At 38.4% G+C, this 16,222-nt stretch overlaps 2 protein-coding genes across 2 annotated transcripts; both read left to right on the top strand.

Moving 5' to 3' along the window:
- The first annotated feature begins 1,726 nt into the window (after nt 1–1,726).
- On the top strand, nt 1,727–11,166 carry GOLT1A (golgi transport 1A). The gene is made up of 5 exons (XM_081949214.1): nt 1,727–1,812; nt 3,487–3,578; nt 6,326–6,504; nt 7,455–7,518; nt 8,691–11,166. The coding sequence occupies exons 1-5, from the start codon at nt 1,788–1,790 to the stop codon at nt 8,727–8,729; spliced, it is 399 nt and encodes a 132-aa protein (XP_081805340.1). The 5' UTR covers nt 1,727–1,787; the 3' UTR covers nt 8,730–11,166.
- KISS1 (KiSS-1 metastasis suppressor) lies at nt 10,749–15,867 on the top strand (the record flags this gene model as incomplete). Its single annotated transcript, XM_081949173.1, has 3 exons — nt 10,749–10,753; nt 13,311–13,369; nt 15,554–15,867. 3 exons carry the CDS (start codon nt 10,749–10,751, stop codon nt 15,865–15,867), a joined length of 378 nt encoding a protein of 125 aa, XP_081805299.1.
- Between the last annotated feature and the right edge of the window lie 355 nt (nt 15,868–16,222).

Here is a 16,222-nt window from a genome sequence, read left to right as displayed (position 1 = left end):
GTTCTGTGACTCACACAGATGATGTAGATTTCCCTGGTCATTTAATTAATTGCATACTGATGCTTTCTGCTGATATCCTGGCCAAGAACCAAAACTTTTTTTTTAATAACAATATATCTGTGTATTAAAAGGAAATGCTCCTAAAGTACATTGGAGAGGGAAAAATATGATATTTATATGGAAAAGAGAAAAAAAGTAAAATGCTAACATGAAACAATTTCTCTCAGATAATTAGAATCTCAATATCCCCTCCTATTCTCTAGTAAGAAAGCTTTTTCTGATGTTTACTTGTTTCCTGACTTCTGAGGGCTCCCTTACTGAAATATGCATTTGCAACTGTTATGTAGCAATTTATCATTCGTTGGATTGTACATTTAATCTTTACTGTTTTTTTAAAAAAAGTAATGATTGACAAAAAGTTAGACAAAAGAGAATATAGATTTGTATTAAAATGTCATACAATCACATTTGGAAATTGTAATTCTACTTAAAAATATGCACATATGCTGTGCATTATATCACACTAGGGACAAGTTGGTTGTTAACTCTCTATCCCAGGTTTTGCTTTCTCTTTCTTAAGGCTCGTTATTTATCTGTTTGTTTGTTTAATTTATTTTAGTGTCCCCCCATTATTATGTTTACAAATGACTCAAGCGGTGAACTTATCCAACCCACCTCCCTCCTCCTATTTTCCCCCACAACACCAACCCTGTGAGGATGTGAGAATGTGACTGGCCCAAAGTCACCCAACTGGATTTTATGTTTCATAGTACACCAACAGTTTTTCAGACAGAGAACCACCTTTAAAGAAGAGTCTGTCTTCTGATAATCAATCTGTAAGAGCAGCATTTATCAACCTTACCAACTTTAAACTCTATAGATTCAACTCTCAGATTTCCCCAGACAGCAGTGAAGTCTTCAAGGGTTAAAGTGGCCATGATTGAGAGACACTATATTAGATGATAGTCCTCTGCAAGGTAGGACCCAAGCCATCCTACATCTTGCTTTCCAACTCAAAAAGGATGATAACAGATCTTGGAAGAAAACAAAAACAAAGCCAGGGTTAATGGAAGCTTGTTGGTTAGAAGGGTCAGCAGTTTGGCGGTTTGAATCCCTAATGTCGCGTAACAGAGTGAGCTCCCATTACTTTTCCCAGCTTCTTCCAACCTAGCAATTTGAAACCATGTAAAAATGCAAGTAAAAAAATAGGAACCACCTTTGGTAGGAAGGTAACAGCGTTCTGTGCGCCTTTGGCGATTAGTCATGCCGGCTACATGAATAGGGAGACATCTTCAGAAAGCGCTGGCTCTTCGGCTTTGAAATGGAGATGAGCACCGTCCCTTAGAGTCGGGAATGACTACCACATATGTGTGAGGGGAACCTTTACATTTACCTTTAATGGGATTGAGGTGGGGGAGTACTTGATATATTAAAATACTGTACTTGCACAAGTAATGCTACTTTTTGCAGGATTATTTTGGAAATGCCTCAGAGCTTGCCCCAAGGACCCCTTTTTTTCTTGTTAAACACAGCTACAGGCAGTCACTAGGCACCACTATCTATTTCCTTTTGCAGATCCAGGAGTACAGGAAATACAAACTCTATGATTGTAATAACGCTGCTGACCTTGTAAAATCTATAATGATAGTTCAATGAAGTCTCCATTGCAGAGAGGTTAATAATTTGCAAGATGATGCAGTAAGGGCAAAGGTCTTTCCCAGCTTCACTAACTGGGAAATACATGGGAGTCTTGACAGCCAATCCTTTCTAAGCCTTCGGCAGCAAATATGTTGGAAATTACAGACCTTCAGAGTAAGTATGAACTTAGCAAATAGGGTTTTGGGAATCATATTTCAGTAATATATCATTGGTTTCATTCTGAAAATATAATCAAAGCTAATCATGGTGTCTGTTTGAAAGCTCATAAAATTATGTTACTATTGATTGCTCAATTGACACATTTACCTATTTTACTACAGGTTACAAATCTGCTTACAGGTAACAAGCTAAGTAAACCTACTTGCTTCTAGTCTCAGGAGACAAGTCAGATAACCCCACAATATCTCTAACTGGTACCAATAATCTATCAGAGTATGATTTAGTGTAACCTGCAATGTATTTGTAGGAAGATGCTCAAGGTCCATGATGGCACACCTATGGCATACGTGCCGGAAATGGCACGCAGAGCCATCTCTCTGGGCACACCAGCCATTGCCGGTTGCTCTTCCAGGTTCCAGCGTGCACATGCCAGCTGGTCTTTGCGCATGTGGGAGTACCAAAAACCAGAAGACCAGCTCCCCTGGCGCACATGCATGTGCCGGGAAGCTGAGCTTCTGGTTTCTGGCATGCATATAGGTGACAGCCAGCTGGTCTTCACATAAATATGTGCACCAGAAACTGGAATATCAGGTGACCGGCACGCATGTGCATACGAGAAACTAGAAGCTCAGCACATGCTCCCCGGGAAACTGCTCTTCCAGTTTCTGGCAATACTCTCTGCGCACGTGCATGCTCCCGTTTTGGCACTCATTGCAAAAAAAAGGTTCACCAACCCTGCTCTAAGATTATAACCAACAGACATTACAGATTTGTAGTAAATTGTCACCAAATATATTTGTCCTCAAATTGCTAATAATATGCATATCAGCTATGACCAACCTAATGTCTTTTGGATGTACACTAATTGGGAATTCTGAGTGTTATGGTCCAATACAGCTACAGGATATCAGGTTGAGCAAAGCTAATGTAAACTAATTTAAGTGTAAAGGGATGTGAGAAGCAAAACCAAGCTCTGACATTGATTTACACCAGGAATATTTCAAGATGCTTAATGGAATTTATCTGGGTAAAAGAAAACCAGTGACAATAAAGGTTTATAATATTTTGTATTAAGGTTCATCATTCCAAACTTGGTACCATAGCTTGTTCATTTTGGATCTGTACCAAAATAGAAGCTGGTTTCAAAAATTCAAACTGATATTCTCACATGATTAAATTTTCTGGTTGAAAAGGTACTGGCCAAAAACAGACTGTAAAATGGCCTAAAACAGCCAAAAAACAGGCATGTGTGTGTAGGCCAGCTGGTCTTTGGGTTTCTGGTGCTCCGGCATGCATGACGACCTTGTGCCGGAAAGCTGAAAACCAGCTGGCTGGGGCGCACATGCACACTGGCCAGCTTGTCTTTGGGTTTCAGGCGCACGCACACACACACATACATGCACATGTGTTCCGGTTTGGGCACTCAGTGCTGAAAAGGTTTGCCATCACTGGTCTATAAGGTGCCCAAGGGATTCTGGATGTGTTCTTGCCTCCAGGCCTCAATGGTTGAAAAAATTTAACCTGAAATGAGCCAGCCATGGTGCTTCAGCTATCTTGAGCACCAAAATCTTTTCCTTCCACTACATTCCAGGTAATCCTTGCTCTCCTCAATTAGGTGATCCCTTAAGATTGCTGTGATTCTGATGGTACCAATTTCATCTATTGTAGAAGTTGGTGTTGGGCTTGTTGGCTTTGGGATGTTCTTCCTCCTGTTTGGTGTATTGTTGTACATGGATTCAGTGCTTTTGGCCTTTGGAAATGTAAGTATTTTTTAAAGTGTTAAATATTTCGTGCAAAAAGAAATAATAGACAGTGAGTATAATAAAATAATAGACTGATTTTTTAAAAATATATATTTTTATTATTTTTACATTTAAAATAATGCAGTCCACAGAGTCGAAGTGACCCTACATTCACATTATAGACAATTAGTCTCAACAATTAACTATTAGCCTACTTAGTGCATTATCTATTCTTCTGTCCAATCACAATATACAGTTTGTTCCAGTCTTGTCACCTTGTATTATACCAATCATAAAATTTGTTCCAGACTTCAAAATATTCTGATTCCCCTTTATTTTTAAGTTCAAGAGTGAGCCTATCTGCTTCCGCAAGCTTTTCTGATTATATCTATCTCTGATGGTGTATTTTCTTTTTTCCAATACTGCGCAAAAGTTATGCGCCGCCGCATTTAGTACATGTATAAGTAGATAGAGTACATTTTTCTTAAACCTCTCCGGTATTATGCCTAGGAGAAAAATTTCTGGTTTAAACAAAATTTGATCTCCCACCATTTGTTCCAACCATGATTGAATCATTTTCCAATATCTTTTGGCCTCATTGCACGTCCACCACATATGATAAAAAGTGCCTAGTGTTTTTTTACAATCCCAACAATTTGGGGCCAGATTTTTAAACATTTTGGAGAGCCGTGCTGGGGGGAGATGCCATCTGTAGAACATCTTATAAAGATTTTCTTTATACACTGTAGCCAATGTTAGTTTCCGATTAAGTATCGAAAGTTTTTCCCATTTAGCCAATTCCACATTATAACCAAAATTTTTCACCCAGGCGACCATAGTTTCTTTGACATGTTCTTCCTCAAGTTTATATTCCAATAAAAATCTATACAGCACTTTGATCAACTTGTTTTCTGTCTCTATCAAAAGTTTATCTAACACTGTGTAATCTTTAGCAATATCTTCCTTCTTCCTGTCCTGTGCAAACCTTGATTGTATCTGTAAATAAGACCACCATTCTACTTGTACCCCTTGTGATGCCAATTCTAATCTAGTTTTAATCTCCCCCTGTCTGTTCAATAACTCTTTATATGTAACAATAGTTTCCATATTAATTAAATTTGGGTATATGTATGCTTCCATCGTAGATAGCCAAATGGGTGTTTCAGAATAGTGGTTGTGTTTAATTTTGTTCCATATTAATAACAGGGACTGTCTGATATAGTGTCTAATGAAATATTTATGTGCAGATTCTTTTTCATTCCACAGGAAGGCATGATATCCTGCTTGGAGATCATGACCTTCCAATTTGAGTAATCTTTTATTTCTCAACATTATCCATTCTTTTAACCATGTTAGGGTGGCCTCAATATAATAAATTTCCCAATCTGCCAGTACGCCAAATCCTCCTTTTTCCTTAGTATCTTGCATGGCTTTGAGTTTTATTCTTGGTTTTCTTCCCTGCCAAATAAAATTCGAAACCAGTTGATTCAAATTCTTTTTTAAAAACCTGATTTATTTTTTAAAACCCCTTCAGTTTTGACGAACCCACTTTACAAAGAACTTCCACTCATACACTTTTATGCTTTAAGGATAAGTGCATTTATTTATAAATAAACCGATTTCTTTTTTTAAATCAACCAGGCACATGAGCTTTAACTGCCAGATCAGAAATAGCCATTTTAACCCATTACAGAATTCAGTTTAAAATTGTGCATGGTTTAATAAATATAAAAAATGTTGTAAGAATGGCTGTGGGGTGACAGTGTTTCAAAACATAAAATACATGTAGCTTCCCATATCAATAGTGATTCAACATCTGTTGCCATGGTGGTTGACTTGAGGAGGAAAAGGCAAATCCTAGTTGTAAGTATCAGAAATAGATAAGTAAACGTGAAATGGACTGGCAGGGAAGATGAGGAGAGAATGCTGGTGCAACAAAAAACTTTCACATCCACCCTGCATGAAAATGCTACTGCATCCATCCATTCGTGAATCAATTTCTGCAGGAAAAATAAAAGCATTTTCTGGCATTTTACATACTGGTTGATCTCCACCTAAGAGAAGGGCAAAAATGATAAAAGTCTCATCAGTTTCATCCCAGCTCCCTTTTCCTCACTATTGTACTTGGAGTAGGAATAGCATGCAAATATTCCCAGATCAATCCAATTGCATTTTAAGGTAGCATCAGCAGGTATACATTTCTAGTGGACTTGTTTGTTTGAATTGTTTTAAAAATGAATAGCTGCTCTACAGGGGGACCTGTGAAGCTGTCAAGCCACCTTTCCTCCTGAAAATGAAATTTAAAAAGAAATAGAAAAAAATAGAACCAATGTTCTCTTTCCTGCTCAATAGTATAAGACGGATAGTTGATCAAACGGAATATAAAATTGGTCCCAAACTTTATATAGGATTCAGCTTCCATTATTTTCCATAAAACACCATATTATGTAAAGTTTGCTATTCCTTTTATGATTGGCACGGCAAAGGGACTTGTATGGGTACATAAAATCATGGGCTATGTCATTGGACATGTATGTGTCCAGAAGGATCTTCCAAGGTGACCCTTGGCTATGATGGATACCCCAGACTAACACAGACCACATCTGCCAACCCACATTGGATCAATGTGGCATATTCCTTCCACATGCGGATTGGTTGGAAACATGCCTTCATCCTGCAGTGGGTAGACAATGGCTAAAATGATGATGAATGATGATTCTGGCTACATTCCAATAAATCCTGAAATCTGTTCTTTGCTTCCATAGATCTTGTTCTTGTGTGGCTTGGCTGTTATAATTGGATTAAGAAGAACTTTGGGATTCTTCTTCCAAAAGGAGAAGCTTAAGGGAACCAGTTTCTTTCTAGGAGGCATAATCATTGTTCTGTTTCGGTGGCCTCTACTAGGCATGCTGCTGGAGACCTATGGGTTCATTAATCTCTTCAGGTGAACAATCCTCCTAAAAACATTGCATCTGATATGGGAATTTGTGTATGTGTTACTGTGAAAGTCCGAAATCTGGTGAATGTCGACATTCACCGGTGAATGAAAGACCGAAATTGGTGAATGTCGACATTCACCGGTGAATGTCGACACATACCAATTTCGGTCTTTCACGGTGACATATATATAACGAGTCAGCGTAACGCTTTACTTTTGCTTTTCAATTCGCGGTCCTGGAAACTACTCGTTCTAACCGCGCAGGATCGCAGGTTTTTTTAAAAAAGAAGTCCGCGAATAGAAGACGCTTAAAAGGAAGCGAGGAGCCGAGGTGTCGACAGGATAAGGGTATTAGGGTAAGGGTGTCGAGAGGATAAGGGTATGTGTTTTGGATTGCACTAATTCTCTGAGTTTGGTTTTCAGTCAAAAGAATGGAGTGGAAGTAACAGTTCCTTGAAGAAGAACAGGGCTTGAAGGAGAGCTTTTTGTTCTCTAGCCATGAATATTGGGCATTGAAACACTGACCTGCAGGGTTGCCAATCAACCCCCCAAAAATACCACTACAAAAGATTAGGGAAATCTGAAAAAAGTGGGGAAAATAATCATCTGTATTCTGCAAATGTAAAACCAAGCTCTAAGAATTGATATAATCCAATTTGGAACTACATATATTTTGCAACATAAAGTTTACATAATCAACCCCATGTTATTTGTGAATTTGATAGCTTCTTCATGTTAGTCAATTGGGATGGTACTTTTAATTTTGAATATACATTGTGCTTATATTGTCTTTCACTTCTGATAGCTGCCCAGAATCATGTTGGGGAGATGGAGGTGGGTAGTTTTAACTTTGTACAAAAAGTATTCATACTATCACATCTGATTTGGATCTCAAATTCATTTCCAGCTGAATATTTTCCTCAGTAATTAACTTTTTTTCTTTTTTTTTTCTTTAGGAGCTTTTTCCCAATTGCTTTTGGATTTCTGGGATCACTGGTGAATATCTCATTTTTGAATAAGGTAATGAAAAGCTGGGGTGATCCTGTGAGAAACAGAATTAGAGCAAAAGAAATGCTGCACCATCTAAGCAGCCAGCCCTCTTCCATTGGCCCCTTGCTGACAACATTGGCTATGTCTTTGGCTTATTTAGTTGAGGATTCTGGGAGAGTCATTCCAACACATCTGGATAAAGGTCATTGGGCAAAGCTGCCCTTAAAAGTACCATAGGAGACATTACTGCAACAGTCATTCATGTCCTGGCCACTTCATAAACTGACTACAACAATGCATTCTATGTGGGTCTGCCCTTGAAGACTACCAGTAAGCTTCAACTACTCTAGAATGCAGCAGCTTCGGAGGTGGTTTGCTGCTGGTTCGGCCCAGATCAGCCGAACAGGTAGTAGCAGTGGTGGGAGGCTCCGCCCACCCGCCCAGACAATTCTGTGCATGCACATGGGAGCACACCCAAACAAGTACTAACAAAATTGGCAACCCACCACTGAGCAGCTTGTGTAGCCACGGGCATGACTCAGGATATTAATGTAACACTTCTGCTTTGTGAGCTGCACTGGTCGCCAGTTTGCTTCCGGATGTGCTTCCAGGTGCTGATTACTTGAAGATAGGCACAATATTGTGCCTATCTCCCACAATATTGGAATAGCCAATTCAGTCTGGCACAGTTGGCACATTATGGGTTCCTTTAGTGAAGCAATGGCATCTATCCAGACCCCAGAGGGGCAGCTTCTCTTTTTGCAGCATCTGCCTTTGGAACAATGGTGGGTTTCCATTTTTTTTACTACCGGTTCGCTCGTGCCGGGCCAAACTAGCAGAAACCCACTTCTGTTTTGGAATGACATTCCCCCTGAGATTGAATGGTTCCCACTCTGCTGGTATTTTGAAAGGAGCTCAAGACCTGGATAATAATGCTGGTAGAGATGAATTCACTGCTTCGTATTTTTCATTGATGGTTCACTAACATAAACCCAGTGCCATTCAAAACGCAGACATTTTTCTATTGATCTAACAGGTAGATCATTCCCACTGCATACAACGGCCTTAGTGGTGTGATCATTAATTGAAATCAAACAAATGTAATCTGTCCTATAACTTTGTTCTTTTATCCTAGGTACTGTGATTTTCATTCCATCATATAATTCTTTATTTTAAAAAAAGTATTTTTTTTCTTGTTGCAGCTGTTTCAGAAATTTGGAGACACCGGCTCTGCAGTGTAACTTGAATGAATGACTTGTCACCAGAGACAAGTTCCCTTCTTACAAGCACAGACATTTTTTTTTATGAATAGCCTGCTACCTCAGTAGTGCATGTTATTTAGTGCTGATTTAAATAATTTATATGATCACTGTCAGAAATGTGCAAGGTAATTGGTAGAATCATTTCTTGTAAAAAGGGCAATTATAATAGGGTTTCTACCTTCTGATGCTGGTTTATACATACTTGATTGTGACAATGCTGCGTCTTTTAAATATACAAAAACACACCTCGATGTTCTTCAATACCTGGAAGTATCACACATTGGGTAACAAGGGCTTGACAGCAATGCATCCAGAAATGTCAACTTGATTGTGGAAATATATCTGAATGGAATCTTCAATATTCAAGCCAGGACTAACACACAAATCTAACTACTGGTATAAAACTAAAAAGAAAATAACTAATATTTGATTTTATCTAAATTACACAGAGAAGGAGAATGGGAAAGAGGAAGATCCCTTTGTCTCTTAAAATATAAAGATCCCCTTTATTAATAATAGGCCAGGTGAAAAACATGGAGGCAGAATATGAAAAATATTTCCTCCTCCCCCCCCCTTCCCCTCTCTCTTAAATTTCTCTGCCCCCTGTAATATCATTTGCATTAGCAATAAAAATCATGGATGCAGTGAGAAGTCTCCGGCAATAATGCGCCAAGGCCAATAATTTATATTATCTTCAGCTCTTTAAAATCTCTATCCAAAAGAGACAATAGAATAAAAGAAGGGAAGGACTTGGACAGATAAAATTAGAAATAGTAATTTAGCAGAATTTTTTTTAAAGTAGCGTATAACAGAACAACATTTAAATACGTCGATTTCCCTAACAAATGTTTGTTATTCTTTTTCCTGTAGGCAAGTTCAACAGGAAAATATATTGGGTACAAATATTGTTTGGGTTTCCTATTTCAAATCTTATGACAAAAATGATGCAGGGGAGAGTTTTTGTATAATGTATATTTTGCAATACATTTTATATATTAAAAGAATATTGGATTTCCAGTGCAACTTTGTGATCTTTGATGTGAACTGAGTGGAAGTGAAGAAGCTTCTGGGATGAGAAGCGAAACATTTTCAATGAAAGAACCAAGGTAGTCCAGTTGCCTTTTGAACAGTAACTTTGGGACAACCATGATCTGGATAGTAGAGAATCTCCATAGACTTTGATACAAATATTTTTCATTTTTAACACTGCTAAATTGTAAAAGTAGATTAATGAAATGTCACCTCAATCTCTGTATGCGTTAGCTCACCAGACAAATAATAGTTCCAGAAAGGCAATCTCCAAGCCATGCCAGAACTGCTCTTCCTGTTTTTTTTCCTTCCCAATAAAGGGAGAACTTAGGTAATTTGGTCAAAAGTGTAAAGATAATTCAACAGCAAGATCTTTCATCCCAATTTCCATGTTGTGCAGATTGTATGGATGTTACCTCCGAAGGGTCTTCAGGGGCATCAAAAAAGTCAAGTGGGCAGGCACAATCATGCAATCAAACTCCTACTCTCATGCACCATACCTTCACCTTGGTATACAGGAGAATACACAACCCATCTGGAGACATCTCTGTGTATTCTATACTCTTCCAAAATGCAGGCTATAGACCTAGCAGTTAGCTGCTTGGTTCCTTATTAAATTAGCAATGAAGGAGGAGGGAGCATTTAAATCAGAGCAAATGGTAGTATCCTCATCTTCTTTGTTGCTAATAATTTCAGTGTAATAGAGCAAATTGATTTCAGCCTATTTATACCAATTGTTCTGGCTTGGCTGTAAAGAAAAGAAAAGCAGAATTATTTTGATCTGGTTGAAGAAAAGAAAGAGAAGACGGTTTAATGAAACAATGCTTACGCAAATAGTTTTGGGTCTACCCTTCACGATACAATAACACTACTTAGGCAGGGAAATTAAAAAATATGAACTAGAGGCGGGTCCATCTTTGCTGATGTCACCAGTAAGGGCATTCAATAATTCAGACCCCTGCCTTAAGAATGAGGTGAGAGCCATAGCAGAGATCATCTCATCTTTTTCCAAGAGATCAAGACTTTAGGCCCGGACATTGCAGGAAAAATTTAGGTAAGTAAAGCTAAGGATGTTGAAACTATGGGCGGGGGTGGCAAACCTATACAAACACTTATTTATCTGGGATAAAATCCACTAAAGACAACAGGGTTGCAAATTATGCTAGAGAATTGTGCATATTTATTCAAAAGTTTGTTCTATTGCATTAAATGGGATTCTGCAGAAAATGTTCCTAGTTTTGGCTCCACTGTCATATTTCAAGTAGCTAGCTGTGCATTGTATATCTCTCCTTCCCAGCTTCAAATGCATTTTTATCAATTGGAACGCTTTTGAAAAGGGTGTAGGGTTAGGACTGTCATTTTAGATTACAGGCAGATTGTGATTTTTTTTTAAATGGTCTTGCTGTTGCTGTGTAAGAGGGAATAGAGCTTAGAAGTAGAAGCACTTAATACAGTATGTATTTACTCATACCTGCAACTTTTGTCTTCTTTTTGCCTCTGGCCAAGCAGGATTAGCTGGATTTGGAAAACATACATAACCTGTTCATTAGTGGTGGAATGGGAATGAAAGTTTGTATGCTGGATAACAATCCCTCTGATTCAAATCACATTTAATTCACTCTAATTAAATTGTCTCCTTGCATGAATGTATGCCTACTCTCTGTGTATGCTCTACATCTGCTTGTCTTCTTCATAATAGCCAGTTATAAATGTTTTCTGCGCTACAAGTTTGAAAAACTGGTCTCAAGTCTTATTTTTTCCCAACAACATTATTTGATCCTGACTGGTCAGGCAAACTCTGCAAAGAACCTTGGCAAAACATTAGATGGAGAGGCGGTCTAGAAATGCTGCCTTCTCAGCTGAACCATGGCTTCTTCTTTCCAGAGGTGCAAGGGCCAGGCTTCCTTCCACCCATGATCCTGTTTTTCTGATCCACAGCTGCATTCTGTACTAATAAGAATGCAGCTTAAGGCACCAATAAATCATAGGACATTGAAAGAGAATGGCAGGTCTCGATCCACAATAATGTGTCAGTGCTGTGCCAGTGAGTGTACAAGGTTCTTGTTTTGTGAATGCATTTTTTAAAAACCCTATTATGTTGTATCTGTAAATAACTATTTTTGCCACGCATTGGAATTTCTGTTTAAAGACAGACCATTAATGGTGTAATAATAAATTAGACTTAAATTAAGGGCTATTACTGCAATAATTAGTAATAATTAAAAGTAGTAAATCATTAGGTAAGGTAGCAAAGTAGCAAAGCAGAGGTAATATGTTTGTGTGATCGGACAACCAAAGCCAACAGGGAATGAACCAACTTGCAAACTGATTGACGGTGGAACTTAACCAGAAGATTGGAAACCTGAGTTTAATTTTATATTCAGTTCACACTCAACCCCCCCCCCCGCCCCGCCCAACACCCATGCATGCACCATGGACACCGAGCTTGCTTTCTACCAATGATTCTGAGCCATATCAAAGTGGAACTGGGACTATTTTAGATATATTCTACAAAACATTTCCTCTATACCTACAGTGGCCATATTTCTTGGAAAAAATAAAGGATAAACCTGAAAAGGGGACAACTCTAAAAGAGGTTCATAAAGATAACAAATATAGTTGTTTATAACTTTGCTTTACAAAAGAAAATGTAAGAGCAAAACTAAGAAAATAAAAATAAAAATGCATGTTCTAATAAAAAATATATAATCAAACAGTATGTATAAATTTATTTTAAAAATACAAGTTAATTTCTATATTTTTCACCTGAATGTGAAATATTGTGTATTAAATGGTACCATTTTTACAGTAAAAGTTAAATGACCCAAGATCTAAAGTGAGTTTTTGACAAATAAATTAAACTAAAGGACATATTTCTGAAATAAAGAACTGTCTTTAATAATAAAGGATGTATGAATACTGTATCTATAAACTCTTCCTGGTGTCTATACCAATGTTTTTTATCAAAAATATTTTTTGTGTGCAGATTTCAATTCTAAGTCATGGAATATTTTGAATATATCATGCTTTCAAGCAACAGTGTTTATCAAATTCATTGCTATCTTCCTCCTATATAGAGAATATGAATAAATTCAGTTGAACTACTTGGATGAATAATATTCAATTAAGTAATATCCTTCAGTTGGGAAGCACAATTAAACACAGTAAATCCTTTTTTTTCTTTTTATGTGTGTTGAGAAAGAAAGAGAGAAAGTGATACTTTTGTAAAAAGATAAATTGTTGTAAGTAGAGATGAATGATAAAGTATAACAAAGGCTTAGATGAAAAACTGAAGATGTCAGCCAAAGTAAGATTGAAAGAGATGTGAAAAGTTAGTTACAAATAACTATTTGTAAGGTTATTTTCACCTCCCGTGGACTTTGTTTGCACTTGACCAAGGGATGTATACCACAGAGTTTGGAAAACACTGATTTAAGCGTTCTGGCTTCCTTCATTTTTTTAAATCTTAGATCTGCTGCATTTCAGAATGAACCTATTATGTTCCCTGCTTATGTTCCTGTTATTCTTCAGAGTTCAGTTTGGAAAACCTGCAGGCAGCTATTATCCTCTAAAGAGCTTCTGGCCTCAAGGTAAGAAGTAGAGGCAGTCTTGATGGACCCTTATTAGATTCAAGGAGAATCTTGTTGTAAACCTAGTAATGATCTGAAATTGTCCTGCAAAAGAATGTTCACTCCTATTTAGAGAACATAGGTGTCAAGTAATGATGATTTAATAGCTGCCAGCTGATGTAAGGTTTTAAATTTCTCTCCTTATGTCCGTAGCTGAATGGTAAGGGATTTATCTACCTCGTATATAATAATAATAATAATAATAATAATAATAATAATAATAATAATAATAATAATAATAATAATAATAATAATAATAATAATAATAATAATTTTATTTGATTAGCCGCAACCCTCTCCCGAAGGACTCGGGGCGGCGTACAATCAAGCAGATAAAAAATACACATAAGACAAACATATATACAAAAACAGAGACATATACATATGTGCATGGAGGAGGATGGACTTAAGTGAAAGACAGTTAAAAAATACAATTTAAAATCCCCTAATAAAATTACCAAATTAAAAACCCATCAGGAGCGTTACTAAGTTATGGTCGAGCCAGGCCAGCTATTTGGAAAAGGTGGGTCTTGAGCTTGACACGGAAGGAGCGGAGGTCAGTAGTAGTCCTAATATCCGGGGGGAGGTCATTCCACAGGGCTGGGCCCGCCACAGAGAAGGCTCTGCTCCTAGGCGCCGCCCCATGGCACTCTCTGGTAGACGGCACCTGGAGAAGTCCCTCTCTGTGCGAGCGGATGGGTCGTAGGGATGTATGGGGCAGAATACGATCCCGCAGGTAACTAGGTCCTGAGCCATGGAGCGCTTTAAAGATCGTAATCAAAACCTTGAAACGCACTCGATAGACCACAGGGAGCCAGTGCAGCTCGCGCAGGAGAGGTGTCACATGGGAGTACTTGGTACTCCCCATAATGTCTGTATATATTTCTGTATATATAAACCACTATTAATTGTCAAAAGCCTCTGTGTGCTGTGTGCTGTGTTTTGCTCCTGGGTTCATCTCATAATAACAGTCATGCTGCCAAAACTCTGACAATACGTATGTGTGGTCCTTGTGTCACTGCATCCTGGAACTATGAAGAAATTCTTCATAAGAAATTCTTTCTTAAGAGAAAGAAGGACTAGGGGAGACATGATAGCAGTGTTCCAATATCACAGGGGTTGCCACAAAGAAGAGGGAGTCAAACTATTCTCCAAGGCACCTGAGGGTAGAACAAGAAGCAATGGGTGGAAACTGATCAAGGAGAGAAGCAACTTAGAACTGAGGAGAAATTTCCTGACAGTTAGAACAATTAATCAGTGGAACAGCTTGCCTCCAGAAGTTGTGAATGCCCCAACACTGGAAGTCTTTAAGAAGATGTTGGATAGCCATTTGTCTGAAACGGTATAGGGTTTCCTGCCTAGGCAGGGGGTTGGACTAGAAGACCTCCAAGGTCCCTTCCAACTCTGCTATTGTATTGTAAATATGAAAAATGCTAAAGGCAGGGTGGGAAGAATGCTCACCTGTCAGCAACTAGGTAAAGAAACTGAGTCTTGTTTTGGGTTCCTTTGACACCTAGTACACAAATCCCAAGGGGGGGGAGAGAGATTTGGTTTTAAAAAGTGCTATGGGTGCTAATTGTGTGGTCAGATGCACTCTTGAATTATCTTTTCCTTTTCAAATCTTGAACACAATTTAGCCTTATAGCCCTGCTTTCCACAATTTCCCAGACCTTCAATTCTGCCATGGAGAACTACCAGGGCTTTGAATTTGACACTTCCTTTATCATAACGGAAATGAGCCTTTTTTTGCTGTGGCCCCAACCTCCAAAACATCATCCCCCCACTTGAAATGAAGTTAGCCTTTTGAAAAGCTCTCAAAACTTGCTTTTTTTAAATCAGACCTACTCATTGGTCCATCGTGTATTCTTATTTAGCCCTCTTGTAATTTTACTATTTATTTGTTTTAACTGAGTTTTATATTCTGTATTTATAATTGTTGGTTTTATTGTACAACCACCAGAGTCACCCTGTGTGAGATGGATGTCCATATAAATTTGCTGATGATAGGATAGGATAGGATAGAGAGAGACAGAGACAGAGACAGAGACAGACAGACAGACATGTTATTTTACAAGTTCTGCCCTTTCCCCATCTTGATGCTTCTCCAAGTATGTTCTCTCTGTAAACTTTACTTATTCTTTTTAGCTAAACCCTCCAGAGGCAAGGCCAACTGGATCCACTGGGCTAATGACATCCCATGTTCTGAAAGGAGCTTCAGCTCTGGCGAAGAAGGTCTGAAATCCACAGTAGCCCTTCTGTGCAAGCGGCAAGAGCATCAAGTGCAGTTATGGCCAGGGGCGCCTCCAACAAAAAGCAAGGGGGTTCCATTACTGGAAGGGGCATTGGTGTTACAAGGGAGCCAGGATCTCTCCACCTACAACTGGAACTCCTTTGGGTTAAGATATGGAAAGAGGCAAGCAGTAAAAGCCCAGGAAAAATCAAGAAAGCCTCAAGAATAATGGAGAGGGGGGGGAATACAGGGGAGGGGATGGTTTGAGATGGATCCCTTTTTCATTGTTTGAAGGTTATGACTACCGACATTCCTTAAGTATTATTGTTGTTCAGCCTTTAAGTCATGTCTGACTCTTTGCTACTCCATGGACTAGCATGCCCAATCCCCTGTCCTTCACTTTTCCCAGATTCATCTTTATTGCATTTATGATACTATCTAACCATCTCACCCTCCGCCGTGCCCTTCTCCTTTTGCCTTCGAAATTCTTTGGCATTGCCCTTCTTTGGGATTGGAGTGCAAATCAATCTTTTCCAATCCTGTAGAGTTTTCCATACTTGGTTGCATTCTGAGTGCAGTCCTTT

The sequence above is a fragment of the Natrix helvetica genome (genome assembly GCF_964273705.1).
Source record: "Natrix helvetica genome assembly, chromosome: 3".
Taxonomy (NCBI): Eukaryota; Metazoa; Chordata; class Lepidosauria; order Squamata; family Natricidae; genus Natrix; species Natrix helvetica.
This window is presented reverse-complemented; position numbering and strand designations above follow the sequence as displayed.